Source organism: Heterodontus francisci, unplaced genomic scaffold (assembly GCF_036365525.1).
Source record: "Heterodontus francisci isolate sHetFra1 unplaced genomic scaffold, sHetFra1.hap1 HAP1_SCAFFOLD_1256, whole genome shotgun sequence".
In the NCBI taxonomy this organism is placed as follows: domain Eukaryota; kingdom Metazoa; phylum Chordata; class Chondrichthyes; order Heterodontiformes; family Heterodontidae; genus Heterodontus; species Heterodontus francisci.
The window spans coordinates 42,269-64,953 of record NW_027141217.1 but is presented as its reverse complement, the minus strand read 5'-3'; the positions used below and the strand labels follow the sequence as shown (position 1 = coordinate 64,953).

At 43.6% G+C, this 22,685-nt stretch overlaps 1 protein-coding gene across 3 annotated transcripts in view; it reads right to left on the bottom strand.

Moving 5' to 3' along the window:
- Positions 1 to 8,986: 8,986 nt before the first annotated feature.
- cyp20a1 (cytochrome P450, family 20, subfamily A, polypeptide 1) overlaps positions 8,987 to 22,685 on the bottom strand; it is a 52,157-nt gene continuing 38,458 nt past the window's right edge. For 2 of the 3 annotated variants that reach the window (XM_068026856.1, XM_068026857.1), the window contains exon 12: positions 8,987 to 22,464. In XM_068026856.1, coding sequence (XP_067882957.1) covers positions 22,314 to 22,464 — 151 coding nt within the window. In that variant the 3' untranslated portion in view covers positions 8,987 to 22,313. The remainder of the gene's footprint in view (positions 22,465 to 22,685) is intronic. The other variant, XM_068026858.1, reaches the window with a different exon arrangement.

The following is a 22,685-nucleotide window of genomic DNA, read 5'->3' as shown; positions in this document are numbered from 1 at the left end:
CGGGGCCTGTCCGTGGAGGGAGAAATTGGGTCGACCGGGACCCGCGGGCCCAGTGTCGGCCACAGCGATCCCCTCCTGCTCCCTCACCTGGATGTAGTTGCTCTCGCAGTACTCGGCCACTCGGTCCAGGTTGTGGTAACTGTCCAGCAGCGCTCGCCGGCCCGCGGGGATCTCCTCCTCCAACAGCATCTGCAGCTCCGCCATCTTCCCCACATCTTCCGACACTGGGATGTGGGAGGCCGAGCCCGGCCGGGGGGGGGGGAGGGGGCGGGACAGGAACCGGAAACCGGGGGGGTCAGGCCACTTCCGGACGAGAGAAGCAAGTGGACCCCTAGCAACCATCATTTCCCCCTGCAACCATCACTCACCCTAGCAACCATCATCCCAGCAACCAGCACTCACCCTAGCAACCAGCATTCACCCTAGCAACCATCATCCTCCAGCAACCACTCACCCTAGCAACCAGCACACACCCTAACAACCATCATCCCCCCAGCAACCAGCACTCACCCTAGCAACTATCACCCCAGCAACCAGTACTCACCCTAACAACCCATTCCCCCTAACAACCAACACTCACCCTAGCAACCATCATTTCTCCGAGCAATCAGCAATCACCCTAGCAACCAGCACTCACCCTAGCAACCATCATTTCCCCCAGCAACCAGCTCACCCTAGCAACCATCATTCCCCCAGCAACCAACATTCACCCTAGCAACCATCATTCCCCCTTAGCATCTAGCACCCCCACTAGCAAACATCATCTGCCAGCAAGCAGCACTCTCGCTGGAAACCATCATCTCCCCAGCAACCAGCACTCACCCTAGCAACCATCATCCCAGCAACCAGCACTCACCCTAGCAACCAGCACACACCCTAACAACCATCATCCCCCAGCAACTAGCACTCACCCTAGCAACCATCACCCCAGCAACCAGCACACACCCTAACAACCATCATCCCCCCAGCAACCAGCACTCACCCTAGCAACCATCACCCCAGCAACCAGCACCCACCCTAACAACCATCATTCCCCCTAGCAACCAGCACTCACCCTAGCAACCATCATTTCGCCGAGCAACCAGCACTCACCCTAGCAACCATTATGCCCTATCAACCATCACCCCAGCAACCAGCACTCATCCTAGCAATCATCATCCCCCCCAGCAACCAGCATTCACCCTAGCAACCATCATTCCCCCCAGCAACCAGCACTCACCATAGCCACCAGCATCGACACTACTGTTTTGGACTTAAATGTGGGAGGCATGTTTGGCAAATTTGCTGATGACACAAAAATTGGCCGTGTAGTTGATAGTGAAGAGGATAGCCGTAGACTCCAGAAAGATATCAATGGTTTGGTTGAGTGGGCGGAAAAGTGGCAAATGGAATTCAATCCAGTTAAGTGTGAGTAATACATTTGGAGAGGGCAAATAAAGCGAAGGAATACACAGTAAACGGAAGGACATTGAGAGGGACAGAAGAAGTGAGAGACCTTGGAGTGCATGTCCACAGGTCCCTGAAGGTGGCAGGACAGGTAGATAGAGTGGTGAAGAAGATGGATTGCTTTCCTTTATTGGCTGAGGTATAGAATTCAAAAGCAGGGATGTAATGCTGAAACTGTATAAAACGCTGGTTAGGCCACAGTTGGAGTACTGCGTACAGTTCTGGTCACCACATTACAGAAAGGACATAATTTCCCTGGAGAGAGTACAGAGGAGATTTACAAGAATGTTGCCAGAGCTCGAACGTTGCAGCTATGAGGAAAGATTGGATAGGCTAGGGTTGTTTTCCTTCAAACAGAGGAGGCTGAGGGGTGACTTAATAGAAGTGTACAAAATTATGAGGGGCCTAGATAGACAGGAAGGACCTGTTTCCCCTAGCAGACAGATCAATTACCAGGCAGCACAGATTTAAGGTGATTGGTAGAAGGATTAGAGGGGACATGAGGGAAAGCTTTTTCACCCAGAGGGCGGTGAGTGTCTGGAATTCACTGCCAGGAACGGTGGTGGAGGCAGAAACCCTCAATTCAATAAAGCTACATGGATATGTACCTGAAGTGCTGTAACCAGCAAGGCTATGGACCAGATGCTGGAAGGTGGGATTAGATTGAGCAGCTAGTTTTTTTTCCAGCCAGCACGGACACGATGGGCTGAATGGCCTCCTTCTGTGCCATAATTTTTCTGTGGTTTCTATGGTTCTACCAACTAGCATGACCCAGGAAACTGTATCATCCCTAGCAGCCAGCAAGCAACATTGTCCCTGGAAACCATCATCTCCCCAGCAACCAGCACTCACCCTAGCAACCATCATCCCAGCAACCAGCACTCAAACCCAGCAACAATCATTTTCCCCAGCAACCAGCACTCACCCTAGCAACCATTATGCCCTATCAACCATCACCCCAGCAACCAGCTCTCACTCTAACAATCATCATTCCCCCAGCAACCAGCATTTACCCTAGCAACTATCATTCCCCCCAGCAACCAGCACTAACAACAGTCACACACCCCAGCAACAGACTATTACATTAGTGAGGGTAATAAGTACACAAGCAGCTGACAAATTACTAGTAACCACAATCAAGGAAGGATCCAGCTAAAATAACCACAAACTAATCCACAGAATCAAAGAAGCATAACATTACTCAGCAATTTAACCTGCCACATTGCATAGGAAGAGAGGCTGCATCAATAGAAACCCACAGACCACAGTAACAGCTATCGTATTAGTAACAGGCTGACTGTACTAATGGAGAAAAAACCTAGAAAATGCTTTCAGGCCGCAGAGGAGCGAATGAGGTTTCACTTAGAAACCAGCTCAATCCATAGGAACAGTCAGCTGCAACTACACCTTGTTTTCCATGGCAACTGACCGTCAGACAGACAACACCAACAGAACACTGACATTCAGCGCCTATTTCACAAACAGTTAGTCAGGATGTTCCATATACTGGAGAATCTGGTGCAACCACCTATGAGAAACATTCAGAAATCCCAACAATGTGCACACAACCTAAAGCACTGCTGTAGACCTGAACAACTGACAAACCGTCCAGGAACATGTAACCAACCTACCAAACAGTACAAGCACTAGCAACCCAGGGAGAGGTCTTAACAACAGGCATACCACCCTGAAACAGCTTGTAACAATAACAACCTGCATTTATGTAGTGCCTTTCACATAGTAAAATGTCTCAAGGCATTTTACTGGGGCAATTATCATTAATGAGCCAAAAGGGCAGTAGGTTTTGAGGAGTATCTTAAATGAGGAGAGAAAGGTAGAGAGGCAGAGAGGTTTAGCTGGGAATTCCAGAGCTTAAGACCTAGGCAGCTGAAGGCACAGTTGCTAATGGTGGTGCAAAAAAAATGGGAGATGCACAAGAGACCAAAATTGGGAAACTGCAGAGATCTCGGAGGGTTGTAGAAGGTTACAGAGATGGGCAAGGGTGAGGCCATGGAGGGATTTGAAAACAAGGATGAGAATTTTAAAATCGAGTCTTGCTGCACCAGAAGCCAATGTAGGCCAGCGAGCACAGGGGTGATGGGTGAGCTGGTGTTAGGAAACAGGTAGCAGAGTTTTGGATGAGCTCAAGTCGATGGACGGTACAAGGTGGGAAGTCAGCCAAGAGAGCGCATTGAAATTGTCATGTCTGGAGGCAATAAAAGCAATGGAAGAGAGTTTCAGCAGCAGGTGAGCTGCAGCAGGAGGGGAGTTGGGCGATGTTACAAAAATGGAAGTACAGGATGAGCTAGATGAAGAACCATCTACATCCTTGGTGATGGAAAGGGTATAGGGTCAGAAGCTCAGCTCAGGATCAAAGAGGATGCCGCAATTGCAAACAGTCAGACAGTGGCCAGGGAGAGGGATGGAGTCAGTGAATGGGGAGTTTGTATGGTGACAATGCCTTCAGTCTTTCCTTTATTTAATTGGAGGAAATTTCTGCTCATTCAATACTGGATATCAAATAAGTTGCATGATAAGCCTGAGAGAAGGGAGTCTAATAGACACATACCCTAGCAACCAAAACAAAGATAAGCTTCCTCTTCTGCACCCCTACCCACCCACCCCCCAGCCTCACCCAATGAAAGCCTACACTGTCCTTAAGATGATGCAAGTAATAGCTGGAAAAATTTATGGGGCTGCATCACCAGGACAGGACTTGCCCTCTAATGAATTCTGACTGCTGAGCTAGCTTGATTTCATGGTGTGCCAGGTGTGTAATACCCATGTAACATGGCAGTAAGTTAATGAGGGGATGCAGGGCTGCAGAATTTAAAAACCAGCAGCATTTGTAACTAGCAGCAGGTTCCAGAGGCACAGCTTGTAAGGGTGGAGTGGGGGGGGGAGTGGGGTGGGGGTGTTTTTTTCTGTCATCATTTTCAGCTGTATTTGTCCTTACCATAACGTGTGCTTTCCTCAAGCGATCTTTGTGTCTTCCACGTGGCGCTCCACTGGGTGGCGGGGAAGGCGTCATGAAATGGTGGCAGGATGACAAGCCTCCAGCAGCCCAAATTCCAGATTTTCCTTGAGGAGATCGGGCTGAGGAGATATTTCCTGATAGCTTATGAGGAAGGAGCTAGGTAGCCATGGCAATGTGCCATGTGGGAAGAAGTAATTTTAAGAATGGGCATGTTCTCATTGGAAAAGAGAAGATTTCGAGGTGATATTGTTTTTTTAAGGATTCTAAAGGTACTAGATATTGTGAGCATGGCGTGCTGTTCCACCTTGTTCAGAACTGTAGAGTCAGAGGATCTGGCCTGTGCTTGACAGGGAGTGAATTCAAAACAAAACTGCAGAAACCATATTTCAGTGAGCAAATGGTCAATCTATGGAATAGGCTCCCTTGGTAGCCAGTGGAAATAGTTATAATTGATTCATTAAAATGCTAAATAGATAGGTTTGTTTCAGAGAATAACATTTTGGGATGTGGAGTGAGAGTAATTTGAAACATGACAAGTAGTAAGTGCAGCATGCTTGGGAGGGAAGTGACTTTGGACCTATGCCTCCCAATGCTCTTCACCACTTAGGGTTTTCTTCAGTTCACATCTGGGTTTGTTGTAGACTAACCGATTGAGATTGATTGCCATGATTAATCAACAACTCCATTATCATTATATCATGGTAGATGGTAGAAGGCAAACTAGATGGGTTGTGGTCTTTTTTTTTGTGTAGCAATTCCTATGTTCCTTTGAATATGAATTTTATGATACTATATTGCCTGTATGCTAAGGATGAATTCTTGGACACAGAGTCAAATACTTGCTGTTTATTCAAAGTTAAATGTTACATACTCATATTCAACACCAAGATTACAAAGGATGCTTTACCACAGAAAATAATCACAATACATTTGGGTAAGCTCAATGCTCCAGATGCCTGCCTTCTTCATCTCGCAACCTCATATTACAATGGTCTTACTTTTAAGTTCAGCTAAAAGACCATTACATCACCTCCTCCATGATCTTCACTCTTGGTTTTACTTTAGGTGTAATTACCACAACATACCAAAGACTCAAAACAGCTCCAGAGCACGATCTCAGAACAGAACATAAACTACCTTATCTGTTTACATGTACAGAAAAGAATAAACATTTCGGTGTAACTGTGAGATAAGAACTATCCAAGACTATTTTATATGATGTTACAGTCTAACAGTTTTATATAAACCTACATAAAACACAAGGCCCCAGCTGAAGTATAATTCTGGGCACCATACTTTAGGAAGGATGAAAAGATTTTGGAGAGGTTACTAAAAAGATTTATTAAAATAGTTCCAGACATGAGGGATTACAGTTACATGGATAGACTGGAGAAGCTAGGATTGTTCTCCTTAGAGCCAGGAAAGATAAGAGGAAATTTGATAGAGGTGCTCAAAATCTTGAAGGATTTAGAGTAAATAAAGAGAAACTGTTTCCAATGCCTGAAGGGTCAACTACCAGAAGGCATAGAATGAAGGCGATTGGTAAAAGAACCAGAGGCGACACAAAGACCTTTTTTTATGCAATGAGTGGTTAGGAATTGGAATGCGCTGCCTGATAAGGTGGTGGATACAGATTCAATGGTAGCCTTCACAAGGTAAATGGATAGATATTTGAAGGAGGAAAAATTGCAGGGACATGGAGAAAGAGTGGGCCTAACTAGATTGCTCTTCGAAAGAACCAGCGCAGACTCGATGGATCAAAAGGTCTCCTGTGCTGTTCTAGTCTATGATTTGTTGACATTCTATGGGTATCACCTGTCAGATACATTTGCAGGCTTTTTAATTCTAAGATTTCAATGACAGAGCTAATAAAATGAAAGCAATATAAATAATTATTTCACATAAATTAGATTTTGTAACTATTTCTCAATCTTACCTTCTAACAGTCCACCCCTTCGTGGGATTTTGGAAATTAATGTCCCAAGTCAAAAGACTTGCAGGTTGGTAGGTAAATTGGCCATTATAAATTGCCCCTAGTATAGATAGGTGGTAGGGAAATATAGAGACAGGTGGGGATGTGGTAGGAATATGGGATTAGTGTAGTATTAGTATATATGGGTGGTTGATGGTCGGCACAGACTCGGTGGGCCGAAGGGCCTGTTTCAGTGCTGTACCTCTAAACTAAACTAAACTAAAAAAAAACTAAGATCCACACCTCCCCTTGTTAGCATCACAATCTTATCCCAAGCCATTTGCTCTTCTAAGCTAAGTTTCATTTAATTAATATTACTCATATTAATGATACAAAGAAAATCATAATACATTATACAGAAAGCAACAATGAAAACTAAGCTCCCCTCCCCCACAAATATTATATCAAGAAATCATCCTCTGGACTTAAAAAAAGATCCTCCAGCATTCCTTTTCCACTTGTGGATAATTCTGATTATGTATTATTTCTCCTTAGCTTTCAATTGCTCCAATTTCTGTGTTAACTCAAGGGAACGCAACAATCAAATTCTGAATTTCAAATTCTATGCCCTCCCCTACTTTCATTTCAATCCCTCAGATTGGTACCAGTGTGATTTACTCTATCCTGATAGGTTCATTATGTAAAATTCAGTTTATTTATTTGCAGCATTTGTCAGTGCTTTGAATAGAAAGTTTAAATCAGTATTGTTACATTCTCCACCTCCTGAACCACATTAACCACTTCATGTAGTGTTGTTGTCAATGTAACTGATCTGAGGCCCCTTCTTTAGTGCATCTTCATTATGTATCCTGCATAATATTTGCTTCACAGGCAACATACCACATCTGTGCATGCACACACCAGTATCCCAAGACTGTGTCAGATGTGACAGCAGATACAAGCCATCAAAAGATCGGGTGCAGGGCGGAATGGAGAGGAGGTGGTATCTGGAGGTCTTTGATTAGAATCTTTGCCTGCATGGTCCCAATGTTACAGGATGTGGTCAGGTTACAAATACATTCCAAGAGAAAGCCATTAATTAGCTATTCATAAATACACTTCATTAAAAATCATATACTTCAAGATGTACTTCATTGGCTGTAAAGCACTTTGAGACATCCAGTGATCCTGTAAAGTGCTATATAAATGCAAATCTGTCTTTCTTTTCATAACTACTCTTAACTAGATTGTGCATTGATTTCTGATTGATACCCTTTGCCAGATTATTCCATGTGATTTATGTTTTTCATGAGTGCACTCACATGTCCTTTTGCCCTAACCCTTGTTCTGTTATCATAAAGTTCATAATTATCAACCCTGACCACCTAGGATACTAATTTTAGACTCCAATAGGTGGTGTAACTTTTCTTTTTACACCCCATGCACTCAGTAGCTTCCTCCTGTCCAATTAAACTACATGTCCACATAAGATTACTGTTTCATCTTCGTCGATGTCCTGGAAGAAACTTAATGTGCAATAAACTAAAAATCATTACCTCTTAAACCTAGATTAAAAGCTCGGATCAAATTGTGAGGGAACTATCAATACATTTACTTTGCTAATTAAACCATTCCTGGATCACATTAAAATATCAAGCATGTTGTAATCCGGTCTCCCCTCTCAGTGTGTTGGTGCTCCCCTCCCAATGTTTTATGCGGGTTGTATCGTCAGTTCTGAGAGGTCATAGTGTTCTTGGAGTAACCATAGAACTGTACGTCCCTGGTTTGATATTTTTTCAAACAAGCAATGTCCAGGCTAAGTTGATTGACAGCAGAGGCAGGCGTGTTGGCAGTTGCCTTTAAAGCTAACTATCAGGGCATGGTCCCCCCCTATGTTGGAAGCTGATAAAGGAACCTAATGGGGGACAGGTGCATATTGGCAATGTTACTGGACTAGTAATCCAGAGGCCGAGACAAATACTCCAGATACATGAGTTCAATTCCCACCAAAGCAGCCAGGGGAATTTAAAATCAAGTAATAAATCTGGAATATCCTAGTCTCATTAATGATGATCATGAAAATAATACATTGTTGTTAAAACCCATCTGGTTCACTTTCACCTTCAGGGGGAGGAAATCTGCCATCCTTACCCAGCCTGGTCTACAGGTGACTCCAGATCCACAGCAATGTGGTTGACTCTTAACTGCCCTCGCAAGCCACTCAGTTGTATCAAATCACGACAGAAAAAAAGCAGTGTGGGTGTATCTATACTACATGGACTGCAGCTGTTCAAGAAGGTGGCTCACCACCACCTTCTCAAGGGTAATTAGGGATGGGATAAATGCGGGCCTTGCTTGTAATATTCACATCCCAAGATGAATTTAAAAAAAGACTAAATGGGTTAAAGCAGGGTATTTACATAGTTAAGCTTTACACACATTTGACGATATTCTGATGTCAATAGAAACATGTAAACTGTCAGCCTAAAACAAAATTTGAAGTACTTGAGTCCTGAAACTTTAAACAATGTCTTTACATTCAGCACTGTTGCTCATCAAACTTGCAACAGTAGATATTTAAGGAGACCTGAAGATCTGATCGTAATTTCTTTAAGACTTTGGAGAATAGAAGGGGTTAATTACTGTCTTGGTTGTTCAAAATTTGAAATAAACCCTTGTGGGATGGAGTCAGTCACCATTTTAGTAGTTTCAGATTTGCTATACACATATAAATTTAAAGAAGCAGTGATTTAAAAAGTCAAAATTGATTTTAAACAAGATTTCATCCTGTGATTTTAACTTTGTAATTCTCCAAACTCGCTTCTAGCTTTTTTTTAAAAACTTTGTGTATTTAATGATGCTATCATACATTACACAATACAAAACTTGCAGAGATTGTGATATAATTAAGTCATAGATATGATTTTCCCAATCAAATGTATATAATTTCTGTAAAACAAATTTTAGCCTAAATGGGTCTGGTCTTTAATTTTTTTTAAAGTGGACCAATTTTTTTACATTACTACTTTAAATGACAGCACCATAGGCACACCATATGACTAATAACTGGAGGAGTCCCAAAAATCAAAGAACTTGCATCTTTTGGAATTGAAAATCTGATAAAATAATCAAAAAACATTAGCTGATTGGTTATGTTACCAATGCTGTTACCCTCACTGTGCAACACCAGCATGTTGGGGAAGATAGGATTTTAGTTTGTTCAACTCATTTAAAGTGAAAATGTTTCATGCACACAAACTATTTATCTCTGAAAGCTGTTCATTACTCAGTAAAGTATTTTTCCCCTGTGATGCAGTACAGTCCAATCACAAGTTGTTGCCATAGAGATGGCAGAAAAAATTTAATAGAGCACCTTTCACAATCTCAGGACAGAGGTTTATGTACCCCTATCACGTTTTCAGTGTCATTAGGCTATTGGTCAGAGTCCATGTCTTCATCCAAGCCTGGAGTGAAGACCCAGGTAACAGCCTTGTGAACTTCTAATTTCTCTTTCTTTTCCATAATTCTTGGTGTAACTAACCAAGGCATTTTACATAACTGCATTACAGACTCTGCCTCCTGTGAAACTGTAGATACTAACTTCTTGTCCTCCTGCTCAATTTCCATCATTTTATTGCAATGCTTTCTGCACGGCATTAGATGTTTGGTTAGTGCCTGACAGATTACAAATAATCCTTTCTTTCTCTCCTGCTCTAAACCTTTCATGTGTACAGTTAACCTCGTCATGGCTGCAGGGCTTGGGGATGTATCTGGCCACTATCTCTGAACCATATAATCCCTGGCTTCAGGGTCACGGGTATTAACATTTGGACAAAGAATCATCCGATAAGGGATGAATGTAGATCTGGTTGGTGGGGGGGGGGGGGGGAAAGAGAGAACATAAGAAATACAAGCAGGAGTAGGTCACAAGGCCCCTCGAGTGTATTCAATAAGATAATAGCAGATCTTTGACCTCAACTCCACTTTTCCGCCTAATCTCCATGTCCCTTGATTCCCTTCGAGTCCAAAAATCTAGCGATCGCAGCCTTGAATATACTCAACGACTGAGCATCTACAGCCCCCGGGGTGGAGAATTTCAAAGATTCACAACCCTTTGAGTGAAGAAATTTATCTTCATCTCAGTCTTAAATGGCTGACCCCTTATCCTGAGACTATGGCCCTTTGATCTAGACTCTCTGGCCAGAGGAAATAGCCTCTCAGCATCTACCCTCTCAAGTCCTCAGAATCCTATCTGTTTCAATGAGGTTACATCTCATTCTTCTAAACTCGAGACAGTATAGGTTCATTTGACTCAATCTGCCTTCATAAGACACCCCTCCCATCCCAGGAATCAATCCAGTGAACCTTTATTGCACCACTCTAAGGCAAGTATATCCTTCCTTAGGTACAGAGATCAAAACTGTACACAGTACTCCAGGTGTGGTTTCAACAATGCCTTGTACAATTGTCGCAAGACTTACTCTTGTACTCCAACTCCCTTGAAATAAAGGCCAACATACCATTTGCCTTCCTAATTGCTTGCTGTACCTGCATGTTAACTTTGTGCTTCATGTACATGGATTCCTAAATTCCTCTGAACGCCAACATTTAATAGTTTCTCATAATTTAAAAAATATTCTTTTTTCAATTCTTCCTACCAAAGTGAATAACCTCACATTTTTTGCCCACTCACCTTTCCTTTGCAAACTCTTTGTGTCCTCCTCACAGCTTATTTTCTCACTTTACTTTGTATGGTCAAGAAACCTTGGTCCCTTCTTTTAAGTCAATAATATAGATCGTAAATAGCTGAGGCCCAAGCACTGATCCCTGCGTCACATCTCTAACAGCCTGCCAACGCATTGTACCCCCACTCTCTGTTTTCTGTTCTTTAACCAATCCTGTATCAATGCCAAAACCCCATGAACCCTTATCTTGTGGAAGTCTTTTGTGTAGCACCTTACCGAATGCCTTTCGAAAATCCAAATATACTACATCCACTGATTATCCTTTATCTACCCTGCTATAGCTTCAAAAAATTCTTGATTTGCCAAACATGATTTCCCTTTCATAAAACCTTGCTGTATCTGCTAAATGCAAAGTGCCCTGTTACCACTTCCTTAATAATAGATTCTAGCATTTTCCCGACAACTGATGTCAAGCTATTTTCTCTCTCCCACCTTTCTTAAAAAGCGGTGTTAAATTTGTTACCTTCCAATCCACTAGGACCATTCCAGAATCTTGGAAATTTTTAGAAGATCACAGCCAATGCATCCACTATTTATGCAGCCACCTAGGGTGTAGGTCATCAGGTTCAGGGGATTTGTCAGCTTTTGGTTCCATTAATTTCTCCAGTATTTTTTCTTTACTAATATTAATTACTTTTACGTTCCTCACTCTCATTAGATCCTTGGTTCCGCACTATTTCTGGTATGTTTTCACTACTTTTTACTGTCTTCTACTGTGAAGAAAGACACAAAATATTTGTTTAACATCTCTGCCATTTCCTCATTTCCCATTATGATTTCTCCTGACTCTAAGTGACCCACGTTTACTTTCGCTACTCTCTTCCTTTTTACATACGTGTACAAGTTCTTACAATCTGGTTTAATATTTCTTGGTAATTTATTCTCATTCTATTTTCTCCCTCTTTATCAATTCTTTGGTCAACCTTGGCTGTTTTCTAAAACTCTGCCAATCCTCAGGCTTATAACTCTTGGCAATATTATATGCCTCTTCTTTTAAACTAATACTATGCTTAACCTCCTGAGTTGGCCATGATGGATCACTTTTTCCATGTAGTTTTTATTTCTCACTGAAACATATATTCGTTGAAAATTATGAAATAATTTTAAAATGTTCAGATTTACTTTTCTACTGTCATACCTTTTAATCTAACTTCCTTCACCACTTTGCCCTAATATCTATCTAATTGCCATCATTTACATTTAATACTCTAGTTTCGGACTTATCTCCTTCACTCTCAAACTCAATGCGAAATTCAATTATGACCATTCTTCCCCAGAATATCCCTTACAATGAGATTACTAATTATGAGAAATGAACCTAGTTCTGAATGGGGTGGGGCAGGGGGAGACAGATGGATGTTGATCTGGTCAGGGCACTGATAACGGAGCTGCCAGTGTGGGACTGAGCCCTGAGCTTTGGGAAATGGAACTGAACCCTGGAATCTGGTACTGAGTCTGACTAGTGCTGGGTCTCTGAGGAAAGACATCTCCTGCATGAGTATAAATTATCTACTGCAGCAGGAATAGAAGCAGGTGGGAAAGGTGGTCTTGCACTTTTCCCTACAATTCCTCACTGTAGATTCTCAACTGCTCAGTCTTATGGAGTAAATCCATATTACTATTTCAAAATTCCTCTACTTGAACATTCAGGTACTCACGACTCTTGGTTTCCCATTCTTCATCTAACTACTTGCTAATTAGTTTCTGAATAAAATCGCAATATTCATTTAACCTCTTAGTTACTGCCTTTGCAGCCATTAATAATCCCTGTAGGATTAATTCATTAATTAGCCTTCTCTATCTCTCAATTGCGAGCATTTTCCATTTTATACACCCTCAATTCAAAATAAAACATACAAAACAAAAATAAACTGTAATGTGAGCAATATTAATAAACATGCCAAGCAGAAGAACTTGTGACCCATCTGGGGTGTGAGTTGTTAAGAATGCGTTTTTGCTTTAATATATAGACGAAGGCTGCAGTCCTGTGCCTGTATTAATAATGAATTCAAATATACTGTCGCAGGTGTAATAAAGTGTTACTTGTACTCACAACCAACAGTGAGGTTATATATGAATAGTCTGTTACAGCCAGCTGATCTCTTCCTTCCCTTTCACCCTTGAGGTTATGATCTTGCTGTTCCTAAACTGTGCTAATCTATAACCTTTACCTCCATAACCCTTTGTCCACTTTCAGTTCCAACCCCTAGTAACGTGTCCCGAGGTTTTGCTAAATGTTATGATCTCGAAGTTGCACATAAAACATCGATGTTCGGGTTAGCAAGATTTAAAAAGGGAATGTAATCTACAGTTGGGACGATAAAGCCAATCTAAATACAAACAATGGATAACGTGGCCCAGACGCAAGTTGCATGCGAGCTTTGTACTCTCATGTTCTCAGCTTTGTGCAACCTTTCAATTTTAGTTTTTTTTTTAAACTACAGAATTAATCTAAAAATGGAATATAGTGCAAACATATAAGTAATTAGTTTATGTAAAATGGTTTCCCTTAATATTTCTTAATCCCCAGCAAACAGGATACAAGCCATTTTCTCTCAGAATTTGTCTGTAACCATTAGAACTGCTAATCAGTGGACACCCAAACCCAAGACCCACCAGAATGACTACGGCTGGAGACGGCCTACACGATGCTGCTGTTTCTCAGGAAGGAGCAGCACATGGCAAGCACCCAGCCTTTCCCTCAGAGATCTATATAAGCAGTACATAGGAACAGAGGACCAGATGGCCCAAAGCAGGGCCTTTCCAGGACCAAGTTGCCTTGGGAGGAGGACCACCTCAGTCCCTCAGTGCCAAGAACTTCTCAGGATACTGAATGTTGGGTTATACCCACGAGTAGAATATGAGAAACTAAGGCACATTTAGGCAACCAGCCAGGAAAAAGTAGCCTCAATAGTGCTGGTATTCATGATTCATGGAGGCACCATCCTTGATTATCTTCCACACCGATTTCCCTATAAATCTGGTTGGGAGAAAGATGGGCATTGATCATGTTGGGGAAGAAAGACTGATCTTCATCTTGCTAGCGAGAGAGATGGATGTAGATCGGGTTGGGGTAGGCAAGAGAGGATCAGGAATTACGTGCTTGCCTATGGAATCTAGTTCTTCTGTTCAACATGAATAAAATGTATTGGGAGATCATGAGGTGCAAGAAATTCATTCTTTTTAAGGCAGTCCCTCGGAATCGAGGATGACTTGCTTCCACTCCTGTACGATGGGTTCTGAGATGGCTGATAAATCCAATGCGTCATCTGCAGACTCTGCCATGTGACGGGCCTCCACCTTTTCCTGACAAAGTCCTCTCGAGGTGTACGACACCTTCCTGAATGAGCTTTCTCCATCTCGGACGGTCACAAGCACAGACACTCACAAGTCAACGGGGATGTTTGATCTCTTCTGGGAAGCTTTGAGGACATCTCTAAAGTGTTTCCGATGTCCTTCTGGGAGTCTCCTGCCGCAACCAAGTTCTGAGTAGAAAAGTCTGGTGTCAGGCACGCAAACGACAGGTCCTGCCCAGTAGAGCTGATTTTGGGTAATAAACGCCCTGATGCCGGGCAGGTTGGCTTGGAGGAGAGCACAGCTGTTGGACCGCCTTTCTTGCCAAGGGATTGAGGATCTTGTGGACGCACCTTTGGTGGTAACTCCCCAGTGCTTTGAGGTGCCTGCTGTAGGTTGTCCAAGTCTCTGAAGCATACATGAGCACAAGGATCACTGCTGCCCAGTAACAGTGATCTTAGTTCAAGATCCTTATCCTCAAATATCTCTTCCTCAGTCGCCGAAGGCTGAGCCGGCACATTGGAGACGATGATAAACATCATCATCTATGTCTGCCTTCGCTGACAGGAAGCTCCCAAACTATGGAAAATGTTCCACATTTTCCAGGTTCTCACCATTGAGGGTTTAAGCTAACTTGGCAGGAGTGTGGAACCAGGAGATAATAACAAGAGAGGAACATCAAGGTGCACAGAGAATTGGAAGAGATAGATAGCACTAGAGTAGGAAATAGTAAAGTATTAGGTGGGGTCAGAGTGTGAGTATTAGACACTATTAGAGAAGGGAGTAGTTCCGTATGAGATGGGAGTGGGCTCAGAAGGATTACAATGCATGTGTGTAAATGCACAAAGTGTGGTGAATAAGGCTGGTGAGCTATAAGCACAAATAGCAATATGGGAATATGATGCAGTGGCAATAACGGAAATGTGGCTTAAAAATGGTGAGGGCTGGGTGCTTAATATACAATGATATAAAGTGTTCAGAAAAGATAGAGAATGAAAAAAGGGAGGTGGGGTGATAGTCCTGATTGGGAAGACATTGCAGTGCTGGGAAGGGAGGATATCCTTGATGGGGCAAGGACAGAATCCATTGGTTAGAGTTGAGGTGCAAAAAGAATATGATCATGCAACAAGGGGTATTCTATAGGCCTCCAAATAGTGAGAGAGATAGAAGAGCAAACCTGCAGGGAAATCACGGGGATGTGCATGTCAGGTGGTGATACTGGGGGACCTTAATTACCCAAATATCAATTGGGATAGTTTTAGAGTAAAGGGAAGGAGGGGGAGGAATCTGAAGTGTGTTCAGGAGAACTTACTTCTCAGTATGTTCTCAGCCCAACTAGAAAAGAGACATTGGTGGATCTGGTGCTGGGAAATGAGTTGGGCCAAGTGGACCAAGTGTCTGTGGGGGGAGCACCTGATTAACAGTGATCATCGTATCATAAGGTTTAGACTAGTAATGCAGAAAAACCAGGATCAAAATAAGATAGAATGTCGAGATTGGAAGAGAGTTAATTTCAACATGATGAGAAGGGATCTAGCCAGGGTAGAATGGAACCAAAGACTGACAGGAAGAGCTGTAGCGAGACAATGGGTTATCTTTAAGAAAGAGATACTTCAAGTACAGGCTAGAAACATTCCAACAAGGGAAAAAGGTAGGGGATTCAAGAACAGGGCTCCTTGGATGAAGGAGGAGATAGAGATTATGATGATACTAAAAAAAAAGAGGGTATGTGATGCATGTCAGGTGAACTCATCAAGGGAGAACCAGGCCATATACAATAAGTTGAGGGTGGAGGTGAAGAGGAAAATAAGACTGGCAAAGAGAGAATATGAGAATAGAATGGCAGTCAACATCAAAGGGAACCTAAAGATCTTCTACCAGCATGTAAATAGTAAATGAGTAGCAAGAGGTCAAGTGGGGCCTATTAGGGACAAGGATGATAATATATACTTGAGATGCAGAGCAAGATTAATATACTTAACGAGTACTTTTATGAAGGAAGTGGAATCTGACAAAATATCGGTAGAAGCAGAGAGAGGCAGTGGATAGGATAAAAATTGAGAGGGTTGTAGGTACTAAAAAAAACTGGCTATACTTAGGGTAGATAAGTTACCTGGTCCAGACAGCTTGCATCCCAGGTTGCTAAAGGAAGTTGGGATGGAGAGAGCGGAAGGGCTTGCCATAATCTTCCAATCTTCCCTGGATATGGGGGACATACCAGAGGATTAGAAAGTGGTAAATGTGACACCCTTATTCAAGAAAGGGTGTAAGGACAGTCCTAGAAACTACAGGCCAGTTAGTTTAACATCAGTGGCAGGTAAGGTTTTAGAAACAATAATCATGGAAAATATCAACGGACACTTAGAGTGGTTTGAGTTAATTAAGGATAGCCAGCATGGATTTGTAAAAGGCAGATTAGGCTTGACTAATCTAATTGAATTTTTTGATGAAGTAACAGAGAAGGTTGATGAAGGGAATGTGGTGGACGTTGTTGATATGGATTTTAAAAAAGCATTTCATAAAGTACCACATAAAAGGTTGGTTAACAAAATTGAGGCTCATGGAACAGGAGGGCCAGTGTCCAACTGCGTAAAAAATTGGCTTAAGGACAGAAAACAGCAAACTGCAGTAAATGTTGCTTTTCAGACTGGAGGATGGTAGGCAGTGGTCTTCCCCAAGGGTCAGTGCTAGGACCACTGCTTTTTTTGCTATATACAAATGACTTGGATCTTGAAATAGAGTAGAATCTCAAAATTTGCCGATGACACCAAACTTGGAGGTGTGGCAAACAGTGAGGAGAATATGAACAGCCTGCAACAGGACATAGACAGGCTAGCGGAGTGGGCAGACAAGTGGCAGATGGAATTTAATACTGACAAGTGCGAAGTGATGCATTTTGGCAGATGGAATAAGGAGAGGCAATATATACTTAATGGCATAATTCTAAAGAGTGTACAGGAACAGAGGGACCTGGGGGTGCATGTGCATAGATCTTTGAAGGCGGAAGGCCATATTGAGAGAGTAAAGCATATGGGATCTTGGGCTTCATAAATAGACGCATTGAGTACAAAAGCAGGGAAGTTATGCTGAACCTTTATAAAGCTCTGGTTAGGCCCCAACTGGAATATTGTGTCCAGTTCTGGACAGCACACTTCAGCAAGGACGTGAGGGTCCTTGAGAAGGTGCAGAGGAGATTTACCAGAATGGTTCCAGGGATGGAGGCTTTTAGTCACAAAGTTAGATTGAGGGGAGATTTAATTGAAGTTTACAAGATTGACAGGCTTAGATAAGTTAGACAGGAAAAACTGTTCCCATTATCAAATGATACAAGGACTAGGGGCCACAGATTAAAAGTATTGGGCAAAAGATGCAGGTGAATTATGAGGAAGCACCTCTTTATGCAGCAGGTGGTAATGACCTGGAATTCGCTGCCCACAAGGGTGGTGGAAGAGGAAACAATCACTGATTCAAGAGGAAGTCTGGATGGCCACCTGAGAGAAATACACTTGCAGGGCTACAGGCAGTGGGACTGACTGCATCGTTCTGTGGAGAGCTGGCATGGACTCAATGGGCTGAATGACCTCCTTCTGTGCCGTAAATAACTCTATGACACTATGATCTTGATTGACGGGGGGAGGTGTAGTGCTGTGGGAGCTTGTTGGGAGAGGACCTTTGCTTTCCAAGTGTTTAGTGAAAGACCCATTTTCTCATATGCTTTGGAGGAGTCGACAATGAGCTGGAGCTCTGTTGCAGAATGAGAGCACGCACAAGCGTCGTCTGCATGCTGAAGCTAGACACTGAGGCTGGAGGGATTTTGGTTTTAGATTGAAGATGGCGTAGGTTGAACAGTTTCCTGTCTATCTTTAGATTATCTCCACGCCTGTGGGTAGTTTGCTGGAGGTGAGGTGCAGCATTGCAGAGAGGTAAAATAGCACAACCTTGCTTGACCCTAGTCTTGACTGAGATAGGGTCTGTGGTGGTTTGGTTGGTGAGGATCACAGTTTGCATGTCATCGTGGAGTAGATAGAGGATGGTGAAAAACTTCCTAGGGCAGCCATATTTGAGCAGGATGCTCCATAAGCCTTTGTGGTTGACAGAGTGAAAGGCTTTTTTGAGGTCAAGAAAGGCCATGTATCGTGTTTCGCATTGTTCCCTGCATTTTCCTTGGATTTGCCACACAGTGAAGATCATGTCTGTGGTGCTTCTCGATGGGTGAAAGCCACACTGCGACTCCAGAAGGAGCTCTTCAGCCACAGGGAGATTCCTCTGTAGTTGATGCAATCGTTCTTGTCTCCCTTCTTGAATACAGTCACAATTACAGCATTCCTGAAGTCCCAGGCAAGCACTCCTCATCCCAGATGAAGAATATAAGGGTGTGCAGTCGTGCCAGGAGTGTACCTCCGCTATGCTTCAGGATTTCTGCATGGATTCATCTGCTCCAGAGGCCTTGTTTTTCTTTAGCTGTTGAAAGGCTTTATTGACCTCGCTCTGGACTAGGGTAGCACCGGGACTGAGCTGGAAAGGGTGTTGAGGGATGGAGTTGAGGACATTTAAATCAAAGACAGAGTCTTGGTTGAGGAGTTCTTCGAAATGTCCCCTCCGGCGAGTACTGACTGCCTCCCTGTCCTCCATGCTTGGCTATCAGTGGGGTGGGCCCTTGAGTGCTTGGGCCATAGATCGCCTTGACGGCATCGAAGAAACAGCGCTCGTCGTTGGTGCCCACAAGTTGCTGGATCTCTCGTGCTCTTTTTACCCACCATTTGTTTTTTATGTCCCGGGTTTTATGCTGCACCACTGCCTTCAGGAGCCTGTCGGATTGCTGCTTTACCTTGGACATGTGGTGAAGTTTCCAGACTGCAAAGGCTTTACACTTGCACACTAGTGGGTCTCTATTACTTGGTCGTTCTCATTGAACCAGTCACGCTGCTTCCTGGTGGAGAAGCCAAGGACCTCTTTGCAGGTGCTTGTGATGGTGGCCTTTGGCATTAAAGGCAGACCGTGGTTCCTGGTGGTTGGAAGTTGAGAGATTGGCAGTAAGACGCTGATTCGTGAAGCTCCGTTAAGAATTGTCACTGTGCACACAGACTATTAACTGTAAGTAGTGGCACATCCCAAGTATCCCCATTGATTGTACAAGGACAGCTACTGGCTAAACTTCTCAATGCTTATCTCCTTCAAACATGGAAGACTCAACCCATAAATAATGAGGACTTTCCTGGATGCCCACTTGTGGCAGTAGGAAGGTTAGCATAGTGGCTATGTTACAGGACTAACAATTCAGAGGCCAGGACTAATGATTCAAGGACAAGTTCAAATCCCACCATAGCAGCTGGGGGAACTTAAATTCAGTTAATTATATAAATCGAGAATTAACAAGCAAGCAACAGTAATGGTGAGTTGTTGTAAAAACCCATCTGGTTCACTCATGTCCTTTAGAGAAGGAAATCTACTTTCCTTACCCTGTCTGGCCCTTTATGTGACTTCAAACACACAGCAGTATGGTTAACTCTTAACAAGCCATTCAATTGCTAACCACCACCTTCTCGAAGACAATTAAGGATGAGCATCCTGTGATTTGGGCTATGCCTGACCAAATCTCTTCCTCCAGGTGAAATACAGGAGTACATACTGCACAAGGTGATTGAGTAAATGGGTGTGTGGGGAAGGGTTGGATTTCCGTCATTTTCAGTAGGGTCGCCATCGCCTCATGCTTGGAAGGGAGCCCTGATGTGGAAAATTGCAGTGCTACCAGCCGTTCATGACTCCCATGCACTGTTTCAAGATTTACTTGAGTCCTACTCTGGATTTAATGGCCCACAAGGAACCTCAAGCAAAAATAAAACAAACTCACATGGGCTTTCTGTAGTCAGGATGTTTCAGGAACCCTCCCCCCGGCCTACCATCTTACACCGCAGTCTACACCATTCCTGCCAGGTACAAAGTTTAAAATCAGCCCTCTAATTTAACTCTTCATTGATACCCCAACAGTAAATTTCAGATGTCAACCATGGCTCAGTGGTGGAACACTTACCTCTGCATCAGATGTTTGTGACTTGAGCACAGAATCTAGGGCGACATATCAGAGGTGCCATTTTTTGGATGCACAGGTGTGTGCAGGTGCGTGTGTGTGTATAAACAGGGATAGAAGGTGGGATGGGGGCATTGTTCTGAGAAAGGGGAGGGCTTGTTTGGCCTACTCTTGAATATTCATCTGCTTTATGCCCACCATCATCGAATAATGATACAATTCCACCTTCCCACTAAAATGTGTTAATGAGTCATGTTGTGGCATTAGCCAGTACAAGGCTGCAACTGAATTGAGGGGTCATGAATGACGAGAGTCGCAGTAAGATGTGGAACAAACTTAAGCTGAACCCTGATGAGTCTGCCCTGACTACATGTGCACTCTGAATTCAGTACAGGTTCAGATTTATCCTTTTAAAAGTATCTCCTGCCCAGAGTCTCGCTCCAAGTTTAATCTCTCACACCCTCCAAGACTATCCTCCTTCACTCTCTGGGACCGTCTCTCCCTCCAGGATCTTTGCCAAGCGCCCAGTCCTTGTGCGTAGACCTTTCCTCACGCATTGTCCACACATTGCACTTTCCAGTAGGGTTCGCTAAGCTGTGATCCGTGGAGGGAACGCTTGCTGAGACCAGCCCAAAACATTGCACCCCAAGGGAGTTCCACAGTTGACTCAACAGGGAAGGAGGGAATTCCACATGACTCAGCAGGGAAGGTAAAAGCTTTAAACACTCCGCAGATGTGTACTGTCCAAGAAGAATATCTTAATCTCTATAGGCAGCAGTGATAGGCAGATACATACTCCTCTGTAATGTCCTTTCACAACTTTATTGACAAATGATGATCACAGAGTATTCTGATAACTACTGGTCTCGCTCTCACACATGATAATTGCACCAAACTGCTACACAATATTTAACAGCACTTTGACAGACCAGTTCAGTCCCCTCTCCTTTCCAGACAGAAAGGAGACAGCTGGGGCAGTACCAGCCTAGTCTTCTTGTGGATAGAGTGTCAGCAAGATATTCGGATCCTGCCTTCAGCCAAAGTCCATATACACACAGGAGTCGCTGGACACTGATTGGGAGTGGGAATCCTGGCTGTTTATCCCACTAGCTAATCACGGAAGGGAGGCGGGGTGGGAGGAGGGGAGGTGCGGAGTGATGGGTGCAGCACTGAGGCCAGTTGTGGCACCCTCTTCTGCCATCCTGCCCAAGGTCAGCTAGCTCAGCAAAGAGCAGGAAGTGAAACCTGGGGCTCCTTCCTGAGCTTTATCACTGGAAGCACTGGGTACTCAAACTCTGAAGGCGAGCAGGGTGGCGACAAGACTTGTTCCCAAGTCTCAACATAAAACCCCACCAAAAGCCTTGGCCACAAAACCAATTATTCCAAAAGCAGGTCTGCACATCAATTCAACATTATTTGATGCTATTGTGGTCACCATGATCTCTTATCTCACTTCATCGTCACTCCCTCTCCTCTCTCACTCCCAAAAACAGGCAAATGTTTCTCTGAATATTTTCCCATTTTATTTCAGTGGTGTTTGTTGTTCATTGTGTATATCACTCACAAGATTGATGTGTGTGTGCCTGGAATTTCCAGTAAAATGAGGAATAGCTATCTCAAACTCCATATCGCTATACAGTGTCACGTCACTGCAATAAGGGTAGTTCAGCTCTGATGAAGGTTCTTCTGTCAAGGTATCTGATGATGAGAGATTGTCACTTTGTGGTTAGCTTCATGTTTCATGGGTGGGGAGGAGCTGGGAAGCTGAAACTTGTAGGAATCCTGTTGCACAGAAGTGAAGGGTACAGTGCCTGGGGTGGATCTGAACAACCATTGCCACATCCTACCAATAGGGGTCCCTCCCCAACAGCCCCAGCTTGCAACAGGCTGGCTGGCTGATTGGGGGTCAGCCTAGCTTCTCTTGTTGACGGTGATCCAAGCCTCCTCTTTCGGGGTGGTTACCAGGTCGTACTTCATCTCCACTACTTGGTCTGCCACAGGATGCAGGCTCAGTTTCCTGACCAGTGTGCTCAGCATGATTGTAGCCACAGTGTAAGCGAACCTACCAGGAGGGGAGACACGGACAACCTGAGACCGGGGCAGGTGGGTACAGCAACTTATAAAAACTACTGGGCCCATGTGCTGTCCATATTACTGAACAAAACCTTTCCCAAATGGGATGTGCCTTTGCTGCCCTCCTTATCATCACTGGTGTCACATCACTGGCGATTGGGAGGGAACAGCAGCCATGGTCAAGGGTCAGAAGCAGACCAATCAAGCAGA